The following is a 27,949-nucleotide window of genomic DNA, read 5'->3' as shown; positions in this document are numbered from 1 at the left end:
GAAATCTTGCTAATGATTCTCTATATAATGAAAGTGTAACGTTACACTCATGTTAGACACTCGGGACCCAACACATTGTAGCAGAATACGTCACAAGGAACAGAAAACAAGTAATAACTCAACTCACTTTTTTCCGTTATAACAGCAGACATTTATTTACGGGTACTCTCGCAAATAAAACCTGAACATGCTCTTTCTCTCAGACCTCTGTCCTCTCGAACGTCATCACTGGTCTGTGTACACGTTCTTTTTATAATCTTTTTCCTTACTGTGATGCCATTTCGCACACAGCTTGGCATTTGCATACAGCCACCATATGTACGTCCGTGCTCTGTTGCAAGTGAATGTACGTATGTCTGGCTCACTTCAAAAATCATACATGCAAATTTAATTTCTACAAGCAAAGAAAGAGAGGCTTAATCTTAATAATAACTGATGATAATAAAAAAGAAAGGAAAGAATAATCGCATATGCAAATTAAAATTTTATGAGCAAAGAAGAGAATAATATAATAATAATAATTATAATAATAATAGTAATAATAATTATTATTATTATTGCTAACAGGAAGAAGGAAGGTAGAGAGAGTGTTTTGTTTATTTTTGATTAGTTTTATCTTCTTATCAAAAATTCTGTCTCTTTTTCTTATTGAGAGAGAGAGAGAGAGAGAGAGAGAGAGAGAGAGAGAGAGAGAGAGAGAGAGAGAGAGAGAGAAAATAGGAGTTTCTTTTTTTCTTTTTCTTATCGATTAGTTTTGTTTCAGTGATTTCAAGTAATAGATCGGAATTAAATTGTGATACAATATTGAGCAGATAAAGCCTGCCAATTAGGTGATAAAATTGTCTAAAAGAGTTTTTTTTTTCTTATTACAAAGTGTTCAGTTTGGCACAAGAGATCAGAATTAGGTCATGCATACACTCAAAAGATTTCTTTCTGTTTTTGCAGTCAATGCTGTATATTACAAATCTAAAGGATTTAGACCAAACTGTGATAATGTCTGCATGTTTTTGGCTTGAATCATCCTCGACTGATCATTCCATTTTTCTGTGCCGGTATTGATTAAATTCTTCAATTCATCCAATGCTTTCTGCAAAAAAAAAAAAAAAAAGAAAGAAAAACAGATGAATTTGACGACATTATTAAAGACAAAGTCTGAAGATTTGTTTTGTTCAAAGAGACAGCGGTAGTGAATATCGTTATTATGTATCGATTGGACAAAAGATCAAATCAGCAGTTTCTTTCGACCAATCACACTGCAAAATAGCACTCCAAATTCCAGCACATACTATAAAAACCCAAACACAGTATCTTTCTCCATCTTTCTTCCTTTTCTTTCAGCAATGCATACATGCATACATATGCATATGATACACTCTAGCCAGGCCGTTTGGACTATCTTGATAAATAATGCACATATGACAAGAAACTTTCACACACATGCATTGCTAAATGAATGCACATGTACACAATTTCAGAGACACACATACTTTCTCACTAACAAAACTGTTATAAATGGAAGAGGGCAGACCCCAGTAATTAAAGAAAGACGTAAATAGGATTTAAAATAATATTTATTATAAGGAAAAGGCTAGAATCGAACCCAGTCTTCAAAAAAATTTTTTAAATTAAAAAAACTGTCTACGTTCCTCTTTCTATCAAGCTTGTATCATAAATATGAACTGCGTGTAATCATTATAATAGTCATCACAGTCGTCATCGTTATCCGTTCTCGTCCTGTGTACCCCGTTATATGTCTTGTTCCCGCCATACACTCCACTATTCAACAAAACAAGCACGCTATTTACACGCACATAAATGTACATGCTGCCAGCTGAAGTGAACACATGTAAATGCTTTCACTAATAAAGCTGCTGCGTTAATATACACACACATATCTTCATGTCTCTTTATCTACACATATGTAAACTCATGCAAGTATGTGTGCTGAATTTCTCCTTACAAACAAACACCTATTTTTTCTCCAGAACGTTCTCGGGCATTTTGACTTTCATCAGACAAAAAATTTTTCCTCAGCAGCAAATCCAAGAGAGTCGTGGCTATTGTTGAGATGTCTTGTTCTCTATTGCCTGAGATACGTCTCATGTCGTGTGCAGTTCTAGAAGGTTCACCCTCCCAGGCCTTGCCTTCTCACTTTAAGAAGATACTAGTTTATATCGAATTGCCAGAGGCACGTCTACAGGGGAATACCAACGGGACTGTCCAGACCAGAGTGCTCTTACTCTAGAGTGCTAGCTTTCCAAATCCCACTTTCCAACTTTTGCATCACCTCATCCCACCTGGGAGAAAGAAAAATAATTTCTCTGACTCTTTGAACTCTCATTCTTTACAAACATTTATTTTGCATTGTCTTAAGTTATTCATAAAAATAAATTAATTTTGTATGGATAGATGTTGTCATTCCTTCATATTGGACTAGCCTGGGTGCCCGAGTGTTTGGAAGTGTGTGTTGAGCAAAAAAAAAAAGTGTTAGTAGGCAGGTAGGCTCAAACCCATGCTGCGACGGCGGAAAAGAAAGTGAAAGAAAATCTGATGTCAGACGATGTCTCCATGATGCGACCAGAAGTCAAAAGTGTTGAAATTAACCAAAGTCAATCCAACAGTGACGATGACTTGCTAAAATATTGGCAAAAAAATCTACCCCTCCCTGTACAAAACAGCCGAGTTTAGGGTGAAGAAATTAATGATTTTGCCCAATTTTTCGATATTTATCGTCCGAGACATCGAGCTTCAAAATGATACTGATCTTGTTAGGATCCGTCGCCTCTATCAAAAGTTTTTGTGAGACATACAAACATGCATACATACATACATTTAAATAGGTGTGATTTATATTATAGATAAGATTTCATTCGCAATAATTTATTTATGCTCTAATAACATTCCCAGCAACAACATGGATAACATTAATGTCATAAATAAAAGATGGATAACTGTAGCAATGAATCTGGATATTCACATAACTAGTTTGATAATTATGATATATGGATAAACAAGAAAAAAGAAAAACATGTACATATAATAATATAATATTACGTTAAAGCAATTTCATATTCGTATCTAAGTTATCACTGTTTACCACTTTTTTTTAAAGATAAGATTGCCCAATCGCTGAAGATAAAATGCAAAAAAAAAAGTCCTTTTTAAATCTCATCTAATGTTGCTGTGGTTGTTGAGTATTATTCATTCATTTCGTATGAATCAAATGATTTTTGTTGGTATTCATTTCCTCGATATCTTTCTAGTTAGAATTCTTTCTAGAAAGACATTGAGTAGGACCATGTGACGGTTGCCAACATCTCTAACTGAAAGTGTTTCTGTGTAACAAACTGTATTCAAACATGGCATATCCAGGTTGTCAGTCCGTGTTGTTAACCACTTTGCTAGCGTCATCTTCTCTGATTTCATTGTTGTGTTGAACACTATGTCTTAGACTTCAGTATACAATCAAAATGTAACATATGTTTTGACCACAGATGGTAGAATAATAATATTGCGGGGTTTTTGTTTGTGCTATCTGTCCAAAGAATAGAAATATATCACAAACTCCTACAAGCGTTTGGGACATAGATCCCATAACTGGGTATATTCTGCAACTACATTAACAAAAATATTTAGTAGTGATAGGACGGTTCCAATATTTTTCCCAATGCCAATACAATTCTTGATTCCATACTAAATTCCTGATTCTCATACAATTACCAATTCCAATTTTTTATTAATTTCTAAATATCCTATTATAAATTTTCGTTGTGTGTGTGTGTGTGTGTGAGAGAGAGAGAGAGAGAGAGAGAGAGAGAGAGAGAGAGAGAGAGTGTGACACGGTTTGCTTCAGCCTATAGGCATCCCACCCGGGCAAGTTAGGTACCAAAATGAAGCTTATGACCCAGCGGATGTTTTAGTGATATTTATATCCAGGTTTGGCGTATGGAAATGCAAAAAAAAAAAAAAAAAAATGCAAAAAAATAACGATTTACTAAACAACGTTTTATTTACTGGATACTTTTCCGGTATTCACCGGTAGTTATTATCTCCTTTAGTAAGTTCGATTTACTGTGTGAATGAATGAGTGAGTGAGAGAGAAAGAGAGAGACAGGAAGGTGCTTCGAAATGAAGCTTATGACCCAGCGCCGCTGGGTCCCAGCGGATGTTTTAGTAATATTTATATCCATGTTTGGTGTATGGAAATGCAAAAAAAGAAAAATGCAAAAAAATAACAATTTACTAAACAGCGTTTTATTTACTGGATATTTTTTCGGTACAAGGACTCGAGTTTGCCCAGCTGGGCAAACATGGGTGCTTGTTTAATTAAAAAGTTATTTTTTCCGTAAAAACACATATTGAATGTGCAGATATTTTCCTAATTGTACAAATACATTTGTGGGGGATGATGTATAGATTTCAGTTTTTACTAATAATTTAAAATCAATAAATATTTTATAAATCATTTTATTATTAGTACCAGCAGTGGGAGACTTTGTTTTAAACAAAATCGAAGAAAAAAAAAAAAAATTTAAAATAATCGGTTTGGCATTGGAAAATGAGCACACATTTTTCTGATTCCGATATCGATTCCGATGCTCCAAAATGTTCTGATTTTTCTGATTCCTGATTCTGATTAATTATCCCAACACTAATATTTAGGTAAGTATGTTTTAGTTTGAGCAATGGTGGTTCAATAATATTGTGTGTTCTGTATTGGAGTTGGATGTTCATAGAATGGAAATAAGTCGAAACCTTTTTCAAGCACAGTAGCAATATACAAGGATACAACTGTGGAATTTCCACTGGCCCCACTAGTTTGTATAAATATATAAGATACATGTATATTAATAAATATTTGAAAGTTAGCCTTGTCATATGCAAATGTCCTGAGCATAAATTGTCGTTTGTTGAAAAGGAAGAAGGTTATTTTATCTGTGAAAAACTGCATGCATGAGAGGGTATGCTAGCAGTTTATCTGTGTGTCAGGTAGGTAACACTATGATTTTAGCCATGCTGAGAGTCAAGTGTAGCCTCAAAGCATGAAGTGAGAGAAGGAGGTTATCACGTTCATATCAAGTTGGTAGGAGTTTGTTTTTTCTCTATACAAAATGCTGTAAGCAGTTCGCCAGTGAATCAGTTTATAAAGCCACGTGACTGTCACACACTTGAACAATAACAACTCTTCATACACAGAAAATAGTTTGTTACTACTATACTATAGCACTCCTTGAAGACATCCATATTGGTTTACAGCCTTCGTGACAAGATCAAAGTGTAGTATCTGTTCCGGCAGATGCTGCAAACTAGGACTAGCTATGACTAGCAAAGATCAGATGTGGGGGCGACCCCACATGTCTGACCTTTAACCAGCTCCCATTTCCCACCTCTCGGGAGCTGGTCCCCTTTTCCCCTTCCCCTTCCCTTCACTCGTCACATTAAAAATCGGCCTTGTGCCTAATTTGCTCGGTGGGGGAGCAAATAAATACCATCTGTTCCGGCAGATACTGCAAGCAAAGACCAGATGTGGGGGCAACCCCACATGTCTGACCTTTAACCAGCTCCCATTTCCCACCTCTCGGGAGCTGGTCCCCTTTTTCCCTTCCCCCTCCCTTCACTCCTCACATTAAAAATTGGCCTTGTGCCTAATTTGCTCGGTGGGGGAGCAAATAAATACCATCTGTTCTGGCAGATACTGCAAGCTATGACTAGCTATGACTAGCAAAGACCAGATGTGGGGGCAACCCCACATGCCTGACCTTTAACCAGCTCCCATTTCCCACCTCTCGGGAGCTGGTCCCCTTTTTCCCTTCCCTCTCCCTTCACTCCTCACATTAAAAATTGGCCTTGTGCCTAATTTGCTCGGTGGGGGAGCAAATAAATACCATCTGTTCTGGCAGATGCTGCAAGCTATGACTAGCTAGGACTAGCTATGACTAGCAAAGACCAGATGTGGGGGCAACCCCACATGCCTGACCTTTAACCAGCTCCCATTTCCCACCTCTCGGGAGCTGGTCCCCTTTTCCCCTTCCCCTTCCCTTCACTCCTCACATTAAAAATCGGCCTTGTGCCTAATTTGCTCGGTGGGGGAGCAAATAAATACCATCTGCTCCGGCAGATACTGCAAGCAAAGACCAGATGTGGGGGCAACCCCACATGTCTGACCTTTAACCAGCTCCCATTTCCCACCTCTCGGGAGCTGGTCACCTTTTTCCCTTCCCCCTCCCTTCACTCCTCACATTAAAAATTGGCCTTGTGCCTAATTTGCTCGGTGGGGGAGCAAATAAATACCATCTGTTCCGGCAGATGTTGCACTTTGTGACCGTTGCCCTTGTGGCAATTGGTTGTTGGTACATGTAGGGGTAACCCTATAGGTACCATCCCCTTCCCCTCTCTCCCCCTTCACCTCACATAAAGCCGACCTTGTGTCACATTTTGCTTACGTGGGGAAGCAAATAAATATCTACAGCCCCTTCTCCAGATTATGAAAGTCAACCATGTTCAGAGATACCTATCACAAGTTAGATTCTAGTTCTACTCGTATTTTGCTGAATAAAATTTGGATGAATTTATCTTTTGACTCTTTGTCTTTATTTTTGATAATTAACTTTAGGGGAATCCTAAAAAATAAGGTTCGACACTATTTCAAAACAACTTATTATTGCACAAAAACGATTAGATTTAATGGTTTCTAGAAAGAAAAAAAGCAGTAAGTTATCACAAATCAAATCATAAATACTGAAAAAACATCTTAAAAATTTAATTTTTCAATGCTCTGTTGTATTATGTCACAAAGTAGTTAATAAAAATGCAAATGAAAACATGGATGATATAGATTATTTGGACTACTGCTTTCATCTTGGTTGATATTCTTACAATGTTTTAGCTAATGCAACCTTCAAACTTCTTCATGGACATATTTTCAAACTTGGGAACCTTTATGTCAAACTGAAATTTTGAATTGAATCCTTTATTTAATTCATTGTTCTTTTTCTGTCAGCCATGACCGGATGAAAATGCTAATGCCTGAAGGAACAATTTAACTTCATAAATAAAAGGTGCTGTTTGAAATTCTGTATAGGTTCCCAAATTCAATATAAAGATTCTCAAGTTTGAAAATATGCAAAACCAAAACGTTGTGAAAATATCAACCAAGATAAGAACAATAATACAAATAATAAAAATATTACATATTATTAATCATCATTTCAAAAATTCAGAGAAATTTTTATTTTTTCATTATGTAAAAAAAAGAAATGGTTCTTCTTCGTTATTGTAGCAAAATTCGAAAATTGAAGTATTGAATTTAAAGTGAAACCAATGGTATCTACTGAATTGTCATGTCGCAGTAATGAACATATCCAAAAATTACGAAAACCGATAAGGTAGAAAATTAAATATTAATTAAAATAATTTTGGAAGAAAATTAGCAAAAATTGAGTTTTACAAAAAAACAAAAAAAACTGGAGAGTTCTAATTGTAACAGAAGTGAGGTAAATATTTTCTGAAAACTAAAATCTTTAGCCAATTTAGCAAAACTTAATTTTCGCTAATTGCCTTCAAAAACTATTTTCATTAATAATTAATTTTGTACCTTATCATTTTTCATAATTTTGCGATATTTTCATTACCGCGACATGACAATTCAGTAGATACCATTATTTTCACCTGAAATTCAATATTTAATTTTTCAAATCTCACTACTACTAGCAGGGTGCCCAGCATTGCCCGGTCATAAAATACGCTTAAACATGATATTTTGATTAATGCAGATTTTGTATTTTTTATTATATTATATTGGACTGAATATATAGTAATGATTTAAAAAGTTTTAAAAAATGACTCATGCGTCACCACCAAAAATCGAAACCAAAACGTTTAGCTTACAATTTATATTTTCCTCTGCCGTTTATGACTGAGCTATGAAGACATGTTTCTTGCAAGGCTAAAAATTAAAACATGAACCAACAACTACTATGTTATGCATGCATATTTGTAATACCGGTGTTTGACCTTCACTTGCCAGATTTCATTTTTTCTTTAATTTTCACACTTTTGTACCGATTGTTCCCAGACTAAAACCCAAATATTAAATTTTGCATGGATTTAGATACCTTATATATGAAGTTTTATGTCTGTAGATCAAAAACTCTAGGAGGAGTTTGGTATGCAAAAATTTTAAACAAAAATATATACGTATACATAAATATATATGGAAAGAGTTTTGTGTTTACTATAAACTTTTTATGCAAATATTACACAAGTATAAATCATGTAGAATATCTGCATTAATATAATTACACATAATAGTTAACTGAAGATGATTATCCCATAAGACAACCGAAAAACTAATAGGGTATTAATTAAAATGAATGTTTAAAAGAATATGCAAATTAGCTAGATCTTTTCCTAGTGAATGCAATTCCACGACCCATATATAAGAAAGTTGTATTTGCTTTTTCTTTTTAAATAAATAGAAAAAAAGGGGTTTTAATATGAATATCAATATACAAAAAAAAATTTTAGGAGTATAGTGTTATGGCGAGATGAGCAATTCACCGCCGGAACTTTTTATCGAAAGAACGTTATCACTGGTAGCCAGTTGTGAGAGCTTTCCCTGGGCGGGAACACTTAAAAAACGAACATGCTGTCTCTGTAAATATTCTCAATAAACTTCTCTATTTCTTTATTACTTCAGAACCTCTTTATCCATTTATTTCCCTGGTGGAATACTTTTCTTGAATATCCTTTTATTACGGCCACCCACTGCAGGATATATCAACTGGTGACGAAGATGAGATACAAACTGTAAATTCATCTAAAAAAAAAAAAAAAAAACACGTGGTAACCGAGAACATTCTGAAAATTGTTGTTCACAAAGTTCACTTTTAATTGAAGAAAAAGCTTCTTAGAAAGCGAAAGACTGGTGTCTGCCACAAATTTACGCAAGTAAAAAATAATTTTTATATTATTGACGAGTTAAACTCCGTTTTTCTCTTTTTAAACTCCCAAAGAGTTGATGTTATATAACGTGTGTGTGTGTGTGTGTGTGTGTGTGTGTGTGTAAATTGTGACTTTCTTCATGATTAACGGACATGTTTTTTTGTATTTGGTTAATACGATAAAAAATCAACAAATGAACAATACTGAGGAATCTGTGTTTATTTAATAAAGAAAATTTTTTAAAAGAAGTTTACGTGTGTCTGCTGAAGTAGACGAAAAAAGAGTCTCTTGAAATTTTGTCAAGTGTTATTTTAACGGTGATTTTTTTTTTCGGAACTTTCCTATGTGTTGACAATTTTCTGTGAAAATAAGCATCTTGTTTTTGAACAATATTTTTTTTTTTTCTTCTCTGTGGTATACGTTAACTTGCTATTGATACATTTAAAAAGAAAATGACTTCGGAACAAATAGCAACGTTGACGAAAACATTAACTGAGAGTTTAATCGCTCAACAAAAAGCCCAAATGGATTTTCAAAAACAAATGCTAATTCAGCAAGAACATTTTGAAACTCTTATAATACAACAAACGACGGATAATCGTTTATTTTGTGAAACGATTTTGTCAGAAAAATCTAAGGAGGGTGCATCCAGATTTTTTTCGGCTGAGGGTATAGCGAACTCGCTTTCAGAGTTTAAATATGACCCAGAAAAAGGTGACACTTTTCCAGCCTATTATCGTAGGTTTAAAACGATATTTACAAAACGATGCGAGAAGTGGTCGGATGAGGAAAAAATAACACTATTACTACAAAAAATGGGCACAGAAGAAAATACTAAATTCACGAATTTGATATTACCTAAAAAACCGGAAGAGATCTCTTTTTCTGAAACGGTGAAAATTTTGTGTGCTATATTCAGTGAAAGAGATAGTCTTTTTCATACACGGTATAGGTGTTTAAATATGTCAAAAGACGAAACTGATGACATTGTCACATATGCGGGCAAAGTCAACGTCCAGTGTGAACTGTTTAAATAAAAGGATTTATCAGTGGACATGTTTAAGTGCTACATATTTGTCCAGGGACTGACAGCACCGAAGGACAAGGATTTAAGGTCAAGGATATTATCAATCATGGAGCAAGACCCGGAAATGAACTTGCAAAAAGTGACAGAAGAATGTCAGAAATTGATAAATGTAAAAAGGGACATTACAAGGATAGAGGGAAAAGTCACATCCCAAGTCCAGGTAGTAAAACAGAAGACATTTCCAAAAGACAAAGGGAAAAGTTTTGAATGTTGGAGTTGTGCAGGTCCGCACTTAACGAAGAAAAACCAAAAATATGTTAGACAGTTATCTCCCTTGTGGCGTAATAATACACATTAAGCAATTTACATTGTTTTTTTGTTTTCAACTACGATTAACCTGTTGCATGACTTCCCTTGCAGATTTAATTTCTGCTGTAAATCCAGAGTTCTCATTTATCTATATTATATTTCTTTTAGTCTGTCTGTCTATTTGTCTGCCTGCCCATTCCACTTTTTCTTGGAAACTACTGGGCACATCAGGCTGAAAATTTGTATAGACCTTTGTTATGATAAGGTGCAGCAAACTAAGTATTATGGTATATCTGTTCAATACAAAAATGAGCACAAATTTAACCATATTCAACCATCAGTTTGACATAAAGCTAAGAACACAAAAAAAAGAACCAAAAAGATGTTAAACAGTTATCTTCCTTGTGGCGTAATAATAATTGACACCACACAACGCCAATCTTTCACGATAAACACCTGTCTAGCTGAAACCACTGTCAAAAATTTTCTCCACTCTTTAACTGTGCCAAAACCAAAACGTAGATTCCATGAACAAAGCTTCTTTCTTAGAAGTGAACACCAATGGAACTCTCTTCCATCTGCCTGTTTCCCACCTGACTACAACTTGGATGTCTTCAAGTCCAACATAAACAAATTTCTGATGAACCGCCCCCTCAAGTAAGACACTTTATCAAATCTCCAATACTAATGATTACTATGATACTATCCCATTGATTACTGTACATGCAATAACCCTTATCCCCGAGTGGCTTCCGGGCCTTGATAAGTGATGACTTCCATTTAAAAAACAAAAAAAAAATTAACAACGATCATAAGCCTCTCCAAACTATTGTCACAAAACAAATTGCCAAAACTCTACCCAGAGTACAACGCTTTCTATTATGCTTGCAAAAGTATGACTTTGAAATCGAATATACTATGGGGAAAACTAATGCCCGTTGTTGCCACACTCAGTTGTGCGGCACAAAAATGCAATACTCCAGAAAACCTGGACAAAGAAATGAACCTTTTTATCCACTCCATAATATCCTCAATACCCATCACTGACAAACGTCGACAACAGCTGACAACTGAGACAACCAATAATGAAATATTGCAACAATTGCAACAGCAAATCATAGAAAGGTGGCCAGATCATCGACATAACCTTAACACATGACCTTCTATCTTTAGTGGAGTGAGTTCACGCTAATTGCTGTTGTCCTGTTTTGTCTCCTGTCTGTCATTTGAGGATGATGCGCAAAGATCATGACCATAATTTCTCATGACAGGTAGGAGTGTTCTTAGTCAAGAAGCTATAACTTTTGCTCGTTTTTAATGGCTAAAATATCTTGTTTGTATATGATTTTTCTCTGTGTATGAGATAATAAAATTGTTTATTATTGGATTTTTATAAGGATATTAAAACCATGGGAAAATCTCAAAGAAAAAACAATGTGAATAATATCTTTATCCTTTATTGATCAATGCTCTGGTGAATAAAATGTACCACAAATGCTTTTACATGTATTAATAGAGCTAAAGACAAGATCAATACTCGATCAAAGCTATTTTATTCCATATTCCTTTCTTTTGTTCTTTTATTTTTTTTCTTACTAGCATAACCTGTGCGTTGGTATTGCCCAGGAAATTTAAATGACCCAAGAAACTTTTCCTCCCATTCCTGAACCATATATTAGTAATTTTTGTTGATTTTTTTTAGAGTTAACATTTTATTTTATCTTTGTCTATGTTGTCTGAAAGGCGTTCACAAATCTATTTTTGTAGTTATTTGCATTTTCTATCAAATTGATAATCTTACCTGGTATTTTGTACATTCTCGGGAATTCTATTATTCATGCTTATGGGATCCTGCCATATGATTTCTAGTAGTCTATTATTATTATTATTATCATTATTGTTATTGTTATTATTGGTGTTGTTGTTGTTGTTGAAGAAGAAGAGGAGGAGGCGGAGGAGGAGTATTATACTTAAATTATTCTTAGATAGAAGAGACTTGTTATTTTGATATCTAATTTGTATATGTGCTTGTGATGTGCACAGACACATGTATGTAAATTAGATGACAATGCTGAAAAAAAGAGAGTCATTTTTTTCTCTAAATTCTCACAGAGACCTTAATAAATATTAAATGGTTCTTGTGTTCAGTTACTCTCTGATACCATTAAGAAAAATGTGAACCTACCATTTCCCCATCCTTATCTATGGATAACCAATGTCACCAACTGAGAATTTCAATACCCACCAGATAGAAATAAAAAATCTCCAGAAAACCGCTAGATTTTGGCTTGTTATGCACCATATAAAAATATTACAAACAAACACAACATTTCGAGTTTTTTTTATTTTAATGTTATTTGTATCCTATTTAAATGTTAAAAAAAAAAAAACTAAAAATGAACACATTAGATGTCTGACCATTCAAAGAATATAAGGTTTAACAAAAGATTTATAAAATCATGGTGGTTTATACGTTCAGGAGATTCTGCAGATATTTAAAAAAAATTTATTATTTAAATTTTTTACATAGGAGTCACCACTTATCAAGGCCCAAAGGCCACGAGGATAAGGGTTAAATCTTATCAATTAATAAATATTTATCTTATCTCAGTTTCTTTAGAGTATTTCAAAAGGACACAACTTCTTATTGAATATTCAAATATTCATTGAATATTCAAATATTCATTGAATATTGAACTATTTATTGAATATTCAAATATTCATTGAATATTCAAATATTCATTGAATATTGAAATATTTATTGAATATTCAAATATCTATTGAATATTCAAATATTCATTGAATATTCAAATATTTATTGAATATTCAAATATTTATTGAATGTTCAAATATCTATTGAATATTCAAATATCTATTGAATATTCAAATATTTATTAAATATTCAAATATTTATTGAATATTCAAATATTCATTGAATATTCAAATATTTATTGAATGTTCACATATTCATTGAATGTTCACATATTCATTAAATATTCAAATATCTATTGAATATTCAAATATTTATTGAATATTCAAATATTCATTGAATATTCAGATATTCATTGAATGTTCACATATTCATTGAATATTCAAATATTCATTGAATATTCAAATATTCATTGAATATTCAAATATTCATTGAATATTCAAATATTCCAAATTTGCATTAAATTTGATCGATGGTCACAAGACTCAGATTAAAAGAGATTCTCTTAATTTCAATTTCTTCTTAAAATCTTTTAAGTTTAATGCTTATATTTTAGATATTTTCTGCAAACAAAATCATGTAATGGCTTTTAATCAAAATTGGAATAAGGATTCTAGAGATAAGGTTTACTATCATTATATTTTTTTACTTTAATCTTGTTAAAAGGACATAAAAGTCATGCAAAATTGTTCAGGGTATTAATTTTACCAGTCTGAAGTGCATGAATATTCTTTATTGATTTTAATATTTTATCTGGCCACTATTTTATTTTGGACTAGTGGTGAGCACCCAGCCTTGCCCAGTAATAAAATACGCTTAAATATATTTTAATTCATGCAGATTTCGTAAATATTATTACAGAGTCAATATTCTATCAAATATTATATTGTATAGGTACATATATAATACTGATTTCAAAATACTTGGTTGCCATCAGCTAGAATCGAAACCAAAACATTTAACACTCCAGCATCATTTCCTACCTCTTGAGCTATAATAAGATAGATAATAAAGATTTAAAATTAAACCATTACAAGCTATGAATGAATTTGCACATGTGCAAAAGTAATAGAAATACGTTTCTGAATTTTGGAGATGAGGATTGATTATTTGGATTCCCAAGTTTGGCAGAAACATTCCCAAGTTCGGCAAGATACACCTAAAGAAAGTTTGGAACTTACACTGACCAACACGTTGTGAAAATCACACTCAAGATGAGAACAGTAGTCCGACAAATACAAATAATATGAATAGTAGAAATATATCAACAAGTTGAAATGAACATCTTGCATTTCATATTTCTGTATGCATTATTCATCCATCCAAACAAAGATTTTATTCATTATAAACCATCCTTGGTGTATGATTACTATTTCCTGTTAATTTCAGTGTTATGTGACCAGTAGTTTAAGAGTTTATTGGTTTAATATTTTCACACACATGCATGCACGCACACGCACACACACACACACACACACACACACACACATATATCTACCGTTTTATTTATATAGATCAGTATATAAAAAATGGGGAAGAAGCCTAACCCTCACACTGGGAACTGTTATTTCTCACACTCATTAGAACTAAGATTTTATTTAATAGGAGACATTCTTTGTATGGCTGGGGGTCAGATGCATTTTCTTATAGATGCTATTTTGATTAAACAAAAAAATGAATACATTATAATGTACTGGGTTTTTTTTTTTAATGAAATTCTACTAAAATTCTACTAAAACTAAACTAAAATTGAACCAGTAATACTTGTTGTGGTATTAGTTCTAAGTAAGCTATGCGGGCTTCCTCAAAAAGAAGAAAATTTACAGGAAATATCAAATTCATAAACAGTCTCCAGGCGCATGTGTATATCCTGGTCATGGAAAGATTACTTACGGAGTTTTGTACCTTTTTGAAATATTTGTTAGTATGAATAAGTAATAATAAGGAGAAGAAATAACAAGATGTGATTGAGCTACAGGAGACATTTTTATTATTCCCCAAGGGAACGTAACTCATGCAGCTAAACAACAAAACAGATTAAGATAATTCACATCATGACATCACTCTTTAATTACAGAAATGAATATGCAAGCAGAGTTTGCTGGAAGGGGTTTTAGGTATTAACCTTTCCTATAGGCCATACCTTTTGAGGGGGGAGGGTATGACATGACTCGATCTCGTGATTGTTTGAGATGGTTTGCTGTTGCTAGAGTGTGTTTTATGAGCAGGTCTGTGCGTTTCTACAGAGGGGGTGCAGACACTGGTGTGTATGCTGGGAGTATCTGCAAAATGTATGCTTGAAATATTGTGTGGTGTAAGCTGAGTGTAATGTGGGGGTATATTATGCAGAAATGTCTGTCATATTGGAAATACGAGCATCTTCCTTGAGATACCTGCATTTGACATGAGTGTTAGAAAATAGGTATGCTAAATACCAAGGTTTAAAAAAGCATGGAACATGAAAATCATGTAAATTCCCCAAAACAAAACTGGGTTAATCGAAAAAAGTACATCGATAATTCTCCCAAGAACCATGTTGTCACACTCACATGTAAAATGGCTTCATAAGAACTTTCGAGGCTGTTTATTTTCTGTTTGAGAGTTTCAATCTCATTATTTTTATCTCGGAGCATAGATTTTTTTTCTTCTCTTTGTTTTGTCAACAGCTTTTCCGTTTTCTCTACAAAAGATAAAAACATATATTTATATTTTTATAAAATGAAATATGTTGTTAAGCCAAATTACAATGCAATATTTTGAAAATTAAACAAACATTTATTTGTTCAAAATTAATATTTCGGTGATAGCCACCATCATCAGAATATTTGCCGTAGTGGTAAATGTAAAAATTCAGTTGTAAAAAATCTGTGTGTTGTTTTTTCAATGGTGATATTTTCTAATGTCCGGAAGATTACGCTTGGAATGCATAGTATGTGTTCTCCATGATATAAGCGTTGTTTAAATTTTAAAATGAAATATATATGATATAATTCAAATTACAATGCAATATTTTGTAAAATAAATAAAGATTTATTTGTTTAGAGTTAATATTTTGATGTAATATACCATCATCAGATTATTATTTTTTTAATATTTATGTAAAGTTCGATATGTGTATATGTTTGTATATTTGTATATATAGGATCAACTTTTAAATTAGAACGAATTTTGGAACACAGTTGTTAGGTATAAGAGTTTGTAATGTGGAATATATTTAGTTTGATTTAATGTAAGAGGAGTAAAAAGAAGGCAGAAAAAGTGCAAATACCTCAAGAGTTTTTCAAAATTTTTAAACAATAAGAATCAGACATCAATTAATAAATATCCCCAAAATTTCAGTTTTTGGGAGGTATTTTAAATGATCTTAGGCAGCATAATATGGACACAACATTTTATTTGAAAATTCAAATTTTACAAATTTACATTAAATTTGATCCATGGTCACTAAACATCAATTAAGCAAGATTCCCTGAATTTCAATTTCTTCTTAAGCCCCCTTAAGCTTAAGCCTTAAATTTCAGACATTATACAGAATTAGAATCATCTAATAGAGTTTGATCAAAAGTGGAATAAGGATTCTACACATGAGATTTAATATCATTATATCTTAATTTTACAATGGGCATTCAAAATATAATTCCTCCTATTTTTTTTATTCTGCCCGAGTGGATGAGAGGATTTTGCAAATTGTTGTGATGACTAAACTTATGCATTCTTGATTTGAAAGTTTCATCTCTCTGTTGCAAATATTAACAGTGTGAGACTCTAAGAAAGTAACCCATGTCATGGATGTGCCTCAGAAGCAGGGATGCATCATTAAATTCCCGGCAAAGGTGCATTGCAAACGATGGTGACTATGTAGAAAAATAAATTCTGAAGCACAAAAGGTTGTTCGTTTTAATGGTACCATTCCCGTTCTCTTAGTTCACAGCTCTTCAACTTTTTCAGTTAAAAAAATAGGAGGATTTACTTTTAGAATGATCCGTGCACTTAGAAACAGACATAGAACTCAGTTGATCTTTTTTTTAAAAGAAGGCAATAAAATTGCATAGTAATGAAGTCATATACAGACAGAGTTTATAAAGTTGGTAATCAAATTGAAAGCAAAATATGACATATAAAGGAAATTAGATTTTTCTTCCCTTGTATTATTATTATTATTATTATTAGACTGGGTGCCCGGCGTTGCCCGGGTGTTTGGAGGCATGTGTTGAGTAAAAAAAACAAAAAACAATTGGTAGGGGGCAGGCACCATACCGCGAAGGAGGAAAAAAACATGGAAAAAAAAAGTGATGTGTTTGCTGTTGCATCCATCGCCAAACCGGAAGTGATGTAGGTTGAAATTAAGGCTAGACAATCGAAAAGAGGGGATGACTTTCGAAAATATTGGCAAAAAAAGCGACCTCCTCCCTGTAGAAAAGTGCCCAGTTGAGGGTGAAGGAATTAATGTTTTTGGCTAATTTTTCGATATTTGTCGTCCGAAGGGCCGGGCTTCAAAACAATACCAATCTCATGAAAATCCATCGTGTGTATCGAAAGTTTTAGGCAGACATACATACATACATACATACATACATACATACTTTTAAACAGACAGGTGAGATTTATATTATAGAAGATTACAATTTTTCTTCTTCTTCTTCTTCTTATTATTATTATTACCACTACTACTGCTATCGCTATCTCTACTAATATATATATAAGGCACTGTGTGTGTGTGTGTGTGTGTGTGTGTGTGTGTGTGTGTGTGTGAGAGAGAGAGAGAGTTCCCTATGAACTTCAAAAGAGCTGAGCCGATTTTCTTTTAATTTTACACAAATGTACTTGATGTATCTGGGAGTGTTCTTAGATAAGTTTCGTATTGAAAATTGATAATTGAAAAAATCCAATTAAAGAAGTAACAGTCCAAGTTTGACTTTGAAATGAAGGTTTCTGTTTAAAGCACAATTTAATCATGATAGTAGACTTTTGCATTTTAAACTTTAATTCAAGCCATTATATAAAAATGATTTTATAAATGTTGAGGATGCACCCCTACTGCCTGGAATGATGAACTATTCCATGACGTTACTTCTATCCATGACATCACTTCTGGCTAACAAGGACCGGTTTACCAAGTCCATCAGAGACAGACACGCAGAGAGTATGGTCGTCACCAACTCGTCCAACAGTTGAGCAAAGGTATTGCTCAATTTACATGTTTCATGTATTTTCGTTAATACATATTTATTTAACTGTTACTTTTTTCTTCACGTCAATTATCAAAATGCTAACACTATAACAATAAAATTGATAATAGGTTCTCTACAGTGCAATGTAAGCTATAATGTACTGTGGACTAAGTTACTGCAGGGAGGCATGTGAAGTTTGATCCTGGTGCACTACAGTAGGTTCCCCAATTAGAACAGGCAATCAATCGATTTGATTAAAACATGGTCGATTTCACTGATTTCGATGACAGTAAAAGTATGGGAGGGTGGAACATTCGTTGATCTTCATTCACTCCTGGCCAACGTTGGACCCCCTTGCTAGTTATTATTATTATTACTAGTGATGGGACGATTCCAATATTTTTCCGAGTTTTGATACAATTACTGATTCCAATTTCTATTCTTTATAAATCTCTAAATATTTAACTATAAAAGTGTTATTTTGTCCCGATTCCTGTAAAAATACATCTTAAATGTGCTTATATTTTCTCAAACATAAAAACACACTTGTGATGGGGTGATCTAGAGATTTTAGTCTTACTGGAAGTTTAAATCTGTAAATATGTGTCATTTTATTATTACTAGAAGCAGTGGAAGATGTTTTTTAAAGCAAAATCAAAAATAAAAGATAATTAAAGGAATCGATTTTGGCATAGGAAAATAGACTCAAATATTTCCAATTCCAATACCCCAAAAAGCTCCGATTCCTGATTCCGATTCCAATTAATCATCCCAACACTAATTAATACGCATTTTACTGACTCTCAATATCACTCAATGTACGATCTGTATAATATTTTGTCAAGAATTTTTCTTCACTTGCAAGATTCATCTCTTGTGTGTGTGTGTTTTTTTTAAACATACAAAAAGTGGTATTAATTCTGTAGTGAATAAAAATTGAAGTTAGCGTATTGATGGGTTTTAATTGTTTTGTTTGCTTTTTTTTGTTTGTTTTCAAAATGTATTTGTTAATGAAATCAGTTTTACTTTAACCATTGGACCATTTTGATATATATTTTCACCTAAAGTTGAACACATGTCTGAGGAAGGAAAAAGTACCCGAAATATCATACAGAATTTCATCAGACCATACTGACACAAATAATAATACAATGGTATAAAAGTATTAAAAAAAAACACATATATTGTACTAATAAAAGATGAAATTTGCACCGTTATATGTCTTAATTTTATCCAGTTTATGCCCGTCCATTACACTTCTGCATTGTATTGCCTTCTATTAACTACATTTTTACAGTTATATCTGTTCTTAACATCATTAGATCTCATGGGGACCTTTTGCAGAGCCTTAGAGTTCCACATAACCTCAGCTGAGAAACACTGGTGTAGATAGTTTGAAAATACTTACCCAAATTGAATTTAAAGTCGGCAAGTTCTTTTTCGAGCATGTGGATACGAGCATCCTTTTTTGCTTCCATCGTTTTGTATTGGCAAGTCATGGCTGTTAAAATAGAAATGAAAAAAAAGAAAAGAAAATTTGTATTTCAGTCAATCAAACCTGTAGAACCAAATAACAAGTTTCTATCGATTAGGCCTCTTGATTCCTTGAGGAATATAGGGCTGCAACGATGCTTCTCCAACAGATCTGGTTCTGGCTGGTCTTCTTCAGTTCGGCCCATGTCATTCCGGCAGCCCTGGTCTCAGTCTCCATGCTTCTTTTCCATATCTTCCTTGGGCGACCAATTTAACGCTTGCCTTGCAGGTTCCATTCAAGGGCCTGCCTGGTGATGTTGGATGCAGGTTACCACAAGGTGTGGCCAATCCAGTTCCATTTATCCTGGTCTTGGCCTTGGTCGTCAGAAAAGTTGTTGGTGCACAGGCTTCCCGGAGGCTTTCACCCGTTTGTGTCATGAACTCTACTAGAGAGGACACTTTCTGGACCAAGAAGTCCACAGATGATGTCGTTGCAGTTTCTGTAACTTTCTTTCTTTTACAGAATTGGGTTGTTGGCCCTATTCTAACCCACAATCTGGAGGACCAGTGAGTGCTCTTAGTCCGATCTCTACCCTCCAACCTGGAGGACTTGGGTGACCCTATCAGGAGACGAATCTCCTGCCACCAAAGCTATCTGGGTCCTAGAGACACATAAGTCCCTAACCACGCCAAGGTTGCACTCACTGGGGGAACAGTTTCTCTGAACTTTAAAAAAAAAATGTTTTAACTAACCCAATAGTTTCTATTGGGTTAGTTAAAACATTTTTTAAGTTCAGAGAACCATTTGTTATTGTAGAATAAGTGGACAAAGTCTCATTCTATCATTTAAAAACAACTTTATTGAGTTATCTTTGTTAACATGTAAATAAAAAAGATTTGCAATGATTTATTCAAAATACTAGCTGACCCGTGTCCCAACATTGTCCAGGAAAATAGATCAATGATATATTTAAAATGCTAGTTGACTTAATTGCCAGCATTGCTCGGGAAAGTAGATTAATTTACTAATTTATCTATATATTTAAAACAGTAGATGTATGCACGTATGTGCGTCGGTGTTAAAATATGTGTCCCAGCATTGCCCAGGAAAGTAAATCAACTTAATAATGGTGGATTTAAAATACTAGCTGACTTGTGTCCCAGGATTGCCTGGGAAAGTAGATTAATTTAATGATTTATCTACATAAACAAAACAGTAGATGTATGTACATGTGTGTGTCTGTGTTAAAATATTTAAACAATAAACTCTTAAACTACTAGCCACATGATACTGAAATTAACAGGAATTAGTAAGCCTACACTAAGGATGGTTTATAATGAGTAACACCTTTGTTTAGATGGATGAATAACATATACAAAAATATGTCAGCAACTTGAAATGCAACATATTCATTTCAACTTGCTAACATATCTCTATTACTGTTGCGCATATGCAAATTTATTCATGGCTTCAAGTGGTTTAATTTTCAATCTTTCTCATCTCGATAGCTCAAATGGTAGGGAATGTGGCTAGAGCACTAAATGTTTTGGTTTCGATTCTAGCTGATGACACCCAGATCATTTTACAAATTTTTTTAAAATCAGTACTATATATTAGGTACAATATAATATTCAATAGAATAATAAATATGAAATCTTTGTAATAATAAATATGAAATCTGCATGAATTAAAAATATATTTAAATTTATTTTATAACCGGCAACTAGTTTAAAATATAATACAACAAAGAATGCTGTTTGGAGCATTCTTTCCTACCTTGACAACATACAAGACCAACTTCACAATTTAGTGGAGGACGACCTATTCTTCCCATTACAGTCTCTTTTGCACAGAAGAGATCTTACTCACCTTCCTCTAATGAATTGTTATGTCCATAGTAGCTGTTCGATAGAGCTCCAATACTTGATTTCTTAAGAAAATTATTCACAGCAAGATCTAACCTAGCTAAAACCACAGCAATGAACATTTGTTTCTCTTCAAAAACCAAACAGAACTTTGAGTGAAGTTTGGGTTTACTTTTAACAACCTCATAATTCTCGCTTCTCTTATTTTGTCTTTTAGTCCTCACATTCCATGAGCGATGTTCCTAACAAAGGTGAAAGAATTGCTTTTTTTCTGGGTCGGAATCTGTCCATCGAACACTTATCATTGACTAGTTTGTAACAGTGAAGTGGTCATTTTTTAGCTCCTTACATCAAGTGGTTTTATGTCTTGTCTGAAACGATTTGCATAAAAAATTCTTTTCAGATGTGGTAGGAAGACAAGTCCTTGACGAGAATGTCTTAATATGATGAATCAAAAACTGGAGCTTAGTCAAATATCTTCAATGGAAATAAAAATTAAGAGAAAGACTAGCTGTTATATAGAGCACTGCTAGGGGATACCAATTAATCTGAACGATTATTATGGTCGTTTTTGATGTCTAGAAAATATGTATCAAGACAAAAGATATTTTTAGGATAAAATATTATGGTAGAAATGTACCAGGAATTTTAATGTAGAAATGTCAAAACAAACAATAATGCGAGAACAAACAATGGAGATGATATTAATGATGGCATCAAGTGTTCTTAATGTTACGTGAGTTAATGACGTAATGAGATAGATTTTGAGAGAGGGATTGTTTAGTTTTGACTTTGGAGTCAGACGGAAAAAGTTGGACAAGTTAACACAAAAGATATTGTCTCCACGTTTTGGAAGTTGGGAGAAATGTGACTTTAACATGATGTAGAAAATTGCATCTTGCAGCTTTGATGGGAAGTCAAGAATAAAGTTATATCAAATACTAGCATGGATACCCAGCGTTACCTGGGTGGACATGAAATTTGGTTTGGACAGAGCTGCTATACTAAGGATATTGAGCAACTTCCTCAGAAAAGTACGGCGGAAGTAGGTGACAACTTGGCCCCCCCCCAATAAAAATGAATCAAAACAACTTTTTTTTCTTCAGTGTCTTTTGTTGTGGTGATTATTCTTTTAGTGTTCGGCAATATGTATTTTTCTAATTCTTTTTTCTTTTTTTTTTTGTTTACACAATCTTCTATACAAACCAACACTCTTCCTCCATCTTTCCTTTTCATATAGAGTCGGTCAGTATCATCCTTTGGATGTAGTGCATTGTGCACGGTCTTGAGTTATATCAAATATATAACCTATTTTTGTTTGGTTTCCTTCTGAGGCTGATCAACTTGAATAATGAGAAGAAACAAAGACACAATGGAAAGAGGTTTGTTATTTGCCTCTGCACTACACAGATGAAATCTTAATGAACTGTTTTATTAACTGTGAAACACATATAAATGCAACAATAGAAGAACATTTTAACCACTACACTGTATGTATCGCAACGTTAAATAGACATCAGTTATATAGACACTGTTTATATACTGCCCTACCATACAACATAGCAACATCTATTCCATGAGAAAGGGACTATAAAGAACAGAGGAGATCATCTCCCACTGGATTGTAAAGTTGATTTTGTACTCTGTCAAGGTAAGAAAGAGTACTCAGAATGGGATTTCCAGATGTGGCAGCAATACTCCATTTTAGGAAGTATTAGACTCGTATATAAATAGCAATGCATGCTTTTTAAAAAAGAAATGTTATTTTAAGATGCAAATTATGTTCTTTAAATTAAAACATGTAACATATTTCACAAATACAACAAAATTTAGATTCTTACCAGCAATAACAGATTGATAGTCTGACTTTTGAGTCTGTAATTCTTTCTGAACTTCTTCCAGGTTCTGGCCAAGAACTTCACTGGTTGTTTTGGCCTGAATCCACATTGAATGGCGATTGGCTGAAAGGATTAAAAACAACATTGGGATGATTAATTCAAATCTGAATAAATCAGAACTTTATAGGGTATCATAATCGGAAAAATCAAGCCTAATTTCCGATTGCATTACAAAAACGCTTTTTTAATTTTTTTTTTGTGTCACTTAATGTTCATTGCTGTTACTAATGATAAAATGATAAATATTGTTTTACTTGTCTCATTTATTGTTTTTACATTTTTTGTCGTAGACATACTATTGATAAATGAATTTTTTTACCACAAACTTTTAAACTATCTTTTACTTTCCAACATATGAGGTATTGTTAACCTGTACATGACAAATCTGAGCAGTCCCCATTTGTGCAAAGACTAAATTTATTTTCCTACACACACACATGAATAGGATATCAAATTTATATAATCTATATATTAATATGATAACATGTGTGTTATTTATTTTGGATGTTCACTTACATTCGAGTGACTGTCGTTTAATTGTTATGGACTTCCATTTCCTGTAACAAATAATTTTACCAAGAATTCTTCATAAGTTTTGATTTCGGCTTCGATTATAGCTGAAGGAACTCAAGTTATACATACATACACACACACACACACACATATATATATATATATATATATATATATATATATATATATATATATATATATATATTTCATAAGTTTTGGTTTTGGTTTCGATTCAAGCTGATGCACCCAAGTCATATGGATATTTTTTTTATTTTTGAAATCGCAACTTTATAATATATAAAAAATCGATAGAACATTAATTCTGTAATAATATATATGAAATCTGCAAGAATTAAAATATCATATTTAAGTGTACTTTACAACCGATGCCGGGCATCTCTGCTAGCTTAGATAAATATTTTTGCAGTTTTAGCAAAAAAGTTACAATAATATCAGAGCGTCTCCATTTATACTGAACATCTACAGAAGCCAACATCAATATATTACATATGAATGAGTCCCCTGTGGAATTTCCAAAGGTCCCACTAGTTTGGATTATTTGGATATTGTTCATATCTAGGATGTTATTCTCACAGTGTTTCGACCAATGTAATCTCTAAACCTTCTTCAGATGCATCTTGCTGAACTATACAGAATTTCGAATTGGATTCTTTATTATACTTTTGTTTTTTATTATATACTTAACACCATACTGAGAATTTTGTTACATAGTAGGAACTCTATATCAGTAATGATTAAGTTAGTGTGAATTTTGACAAGGTCACATTTAGTGAAAGATGAGGGACAAGCAGGAACAAAGGCCAAATGCAAAGAAACAGTCAAACGATGATGACTGACGTAACGTTTTTCAAGTGAGAGAAAACTAAGGTTTTCAGTTATTTCTCTCAGTCAGGCAAACAAAACACACCCAATAATGTAGAATAATCTAAGGTGAACGTTACTGATGTCTATCCGTCTGCATGACGCATTTTTAAATAGAATAATTAAATAGAAAGTAAGTTTAAGAAGTAAATAATTATTTAGTTATTTAGTCTCTCTCTTCTTAGTAAATTCTCTAATAAAACTTTGAAGAAACTCAGCTAACGTCTCCTTGAGTCATCTTTCTGCATGAAAAGAAGTGATAATTGGCAGCAAAGAGAAACGACTGTCAGTAATGAAGAGGAAAAGATGAATAAAAGGTAATTCACATTTTATATCTATAACACACATTTAAGCATGTCACTGACTATTAAAAAATACAAGGAGAAAAATATTGAGTGGATTAAATGCAAAAGATGCGTAAAAGAAGAGAGTACAAAATGTTATATAAAAAAAAAAACATCATTTTATTAATGAAAATATTACAATTGAACTTTCAACCCCAGAAAACTGTCACTTAGAACTGATTATACCCAGCACTCTATCCATTACGCTACGAGTCCCTGCCCCCTACCTTCACAAAAAAAAAATTAAAATTACTTAAGATTTTACCCGGTTTTGGCTGACAGAATGAGAACGATCTTATGGATCGAATAAATAGCTCTGCACAAAATTCTGTATAAGTTCCTGAGTTTGACGTAAAGGTTCTTTGAGTTAGAGAAGATGTATCAGGAGAAAGTCAGAGGTTACCTGCCCCAAAACGTTGTACGAATAACATTCAAAATGAGGATAGTAGTCCAGATAATCCAAATAATCCAAATATTCCAAATCCTCAATCTTCATCTAAAAACAAATTCTAAAAGTGAATATCAAATATTCTAATTCTTGAAAACAAAGCCATAATTCTAGCGTTTTGTACTTACCCAAACAATCTTTCATGGCTTTAATCTCTGCCATATCCAGGTTGTATTTTTCTTCTGGTTGTAATTCTTTGTCCACTAGAAAGAAAATTAGAAATTACCATGATTAGTGACTTTTCCAATGATAACCAGGCATGTCTGCAAGTGAAACATGAGGGCAGGAAATGAGGAGACCAGCAGTGGAGGGAGAGAAGAGAGCTCAGACAACAGAGGGATGCAACAGAGCTCTTGCAACCAGACAGCGTCTACATTTGTGGCATCTGCAACACAATCTGTTGATCCAGGATAGGCTTGCACACTCATAAATCTGAGGCACCATTTCTTTGACTGTTTTCATCCTCCATTGCTCTTCATTGGTTTCCAAACAGTGAAACACATCTTTAGTTATGGAAATGTTTTCAACGATCTGCACTCGAATCGATCTTGTTTCAACTATTTTATAAATGACCTTCGCAAAAACATAATAAATATCATCAAATTTATTTATCCAGTTTACAACCCAATCTCTGGCAAGTTCATGTCTACATCTCCCGGCAAGTTATGTAGGCAGCTGGAAGACACTGAAGCGATTACCCAATCAGCTGTCAGAATATGACGGGTTTCAATGAAAGTGTGAAATGAATAAAAAAAATTTTTTAACTGAAAACAACTTTTAGCACACTATATCAACAAGAAATTCTTTCCTTTCCCCCTTTTCTAAATAGAATGCCATTCTTAACATAAAGAGGGGGCGAGACACTGTGTTTTTAATTAATCATCTGGTAGTCTTTGCTTCAGTATATTCCAGCTTACATAACCTATCAATGTAAAGTTGTTGGGGATTGGGTTATAAACTGGATAAGTACCTAAATGTAAGTTGTTCACACAATGATTTCACATCCTTGAGGAAAAGATTGAATTAAAAAAGATTTTAATATATGATATAATAACATCTAATATCTGTGGAAATGTCCGCATTTATTTATACCCCCTCCTAACTGAGTTAGACATGAGGTCAGATTTTAATGTTGACAAAATTCATCTTCCCAGAAAAAGGGAACTCTAAATTCGTACAAAGATTTAAATGATATTAGTTGAGAAAGAACAAGGACAGAATAGATGAAGTGTAATATCAAAACAGATGCTACACTTTGTTCCTGGACATCTGGAGAAATGTCATTGGTTGTTGAAATTTAATGTTAAAAACTGCAAATTATTACATATTGGAAAAGACAAACCCTAAATTGTTTTACTCATTTCTGTGGCAAGTCTTGGAAGTACATGATATAGAAGTTAATATAGGTACTGTGCTTAACTTAATATAAATAAAAATAACATTTTAATCTATTGTATACATGAGATGGTATATAATATAAGGCCAAAGGCCAATACCATATGGGTGATCATTTGGGAAGGCAAGGCACTGTATGTATCACGAGGTAAGATACCAGGTTGGGAAACTAGTGCGGTCTATCCTTCTCTCGAGGGTAGATGGGCCTCTCTTAAGCTGTGCTAGGCAACCCATCTAGTGAAGGTGTCACGAAAAAAATACCCTTGATAGCCTTAGCGAAATATCAAGTATTCAGCTATGGACAAGATCAGAATTACACTACAAACTTGTGTAGTGAGTTCAATCTTGGCTGCGGCTGCATATTACGTTACGCTTGTAATGTAAGGTAGAAAAACGGAGAAAATATCGTTGGACATTTATTTTATGCTCAAGCTTCAACAAGAGTTTCTTACTAACTTGATTCCATGTAATAATTTAAGGAGATTAGAAAATGGATCTGAGGTTTACTTTTGGCAGTCACGTAACTCTCGCTTCCCTTATTTTGTTCTTTTAATCCTCACATTCCATTAGCGATTTTTCTGACAAAGAGAGAATAATTGCTGCTTCCTGGGTTAGAATCTATTCCATCAACACTTATTCTTGGCAAGTTTCTGACCTTGAATTTTTTTTTGTTTTTTTTTTAGCTCCTTATATCCAGTGGCTTTATGTTTTGTCTGGAGTGATTTCTATAAAAAAAGTGATACTCCTTGCTATATACTTAGTAGCATGTAAAAAAAAACAAAAAAAAACTTTTGCACAAAACAAAATCTCTTACATAACATCAACAAAAAGGATTTATTTAATTATCTACACCGTTCGATATATGTGGAAGAATGTTGGACAGTGTCCAAGCGAAGAAAGGAAAGATAGAAAGTTTGTTTAGCCCCAGAAAATCTGTCAACAATTATCTTTGGTTGATGCTTGAGTGTCC

The 27,949-nt window shown here is 33.3% G+C and overlaps 1 protein-coding gene across 1 annotated transcript in view; it reads right to left on the bottom strand.

Moving 5' to 3' along the window:
* Positions 1–670: 670 nt before the first annotated feature.
* Positions 671–27,949, bottom strand: part of LOC145277705 (dynein regulatory complex protein 12-like) — a 47,087-nt gene continuing 19,808 nt past the window's right edge. The window contains exons 2-6 of the mRNA XM_080129403.1: positions 25,713–25,787; positions 23,341–23,460; positions 19,569–19,661; positions 15,539–15,669; positions 671–1,087 (exon numbers count right to left, since the gene is read on the bottom strand). Coding sequence (XP_079985529.1) covers positions 959–1,087; positions 15,539–15,669; positions 19,569–19,661; positions 23,341–23,460; positions 25,713–25,787 — 548 coding nt within the window. The 3' untranslated portion in view covers positions 671–958. The remainder of the gene's footprint in view (positions 1,088–15,538; positions 15,670–19,568; positions 19,662–23,340; positions 23,461–25,712; positions 25,788–27,949) is intronic.

Source organism: Euprymna scolopes, chromosome 6 (genome assembly GCF_053919585.1).
Source record: "Euprymna scolopes isolate OS-2025 chromosome 6, ASM5391958v1, whole genome shotgun sequence".
In the NCBI taxonomy this organism is placed as follows: domain Eukaryota; kingdom Metazoa; phylum Mollusca; class Cephalopoda; order Sepiida; family Sepiolidae; genus Euprymna; species Euprymna scolopes.
Note: the sequence above shows the minus strand (reverse complement) of the source record. Positions and strands in the feature narration are given on the sequence as shown.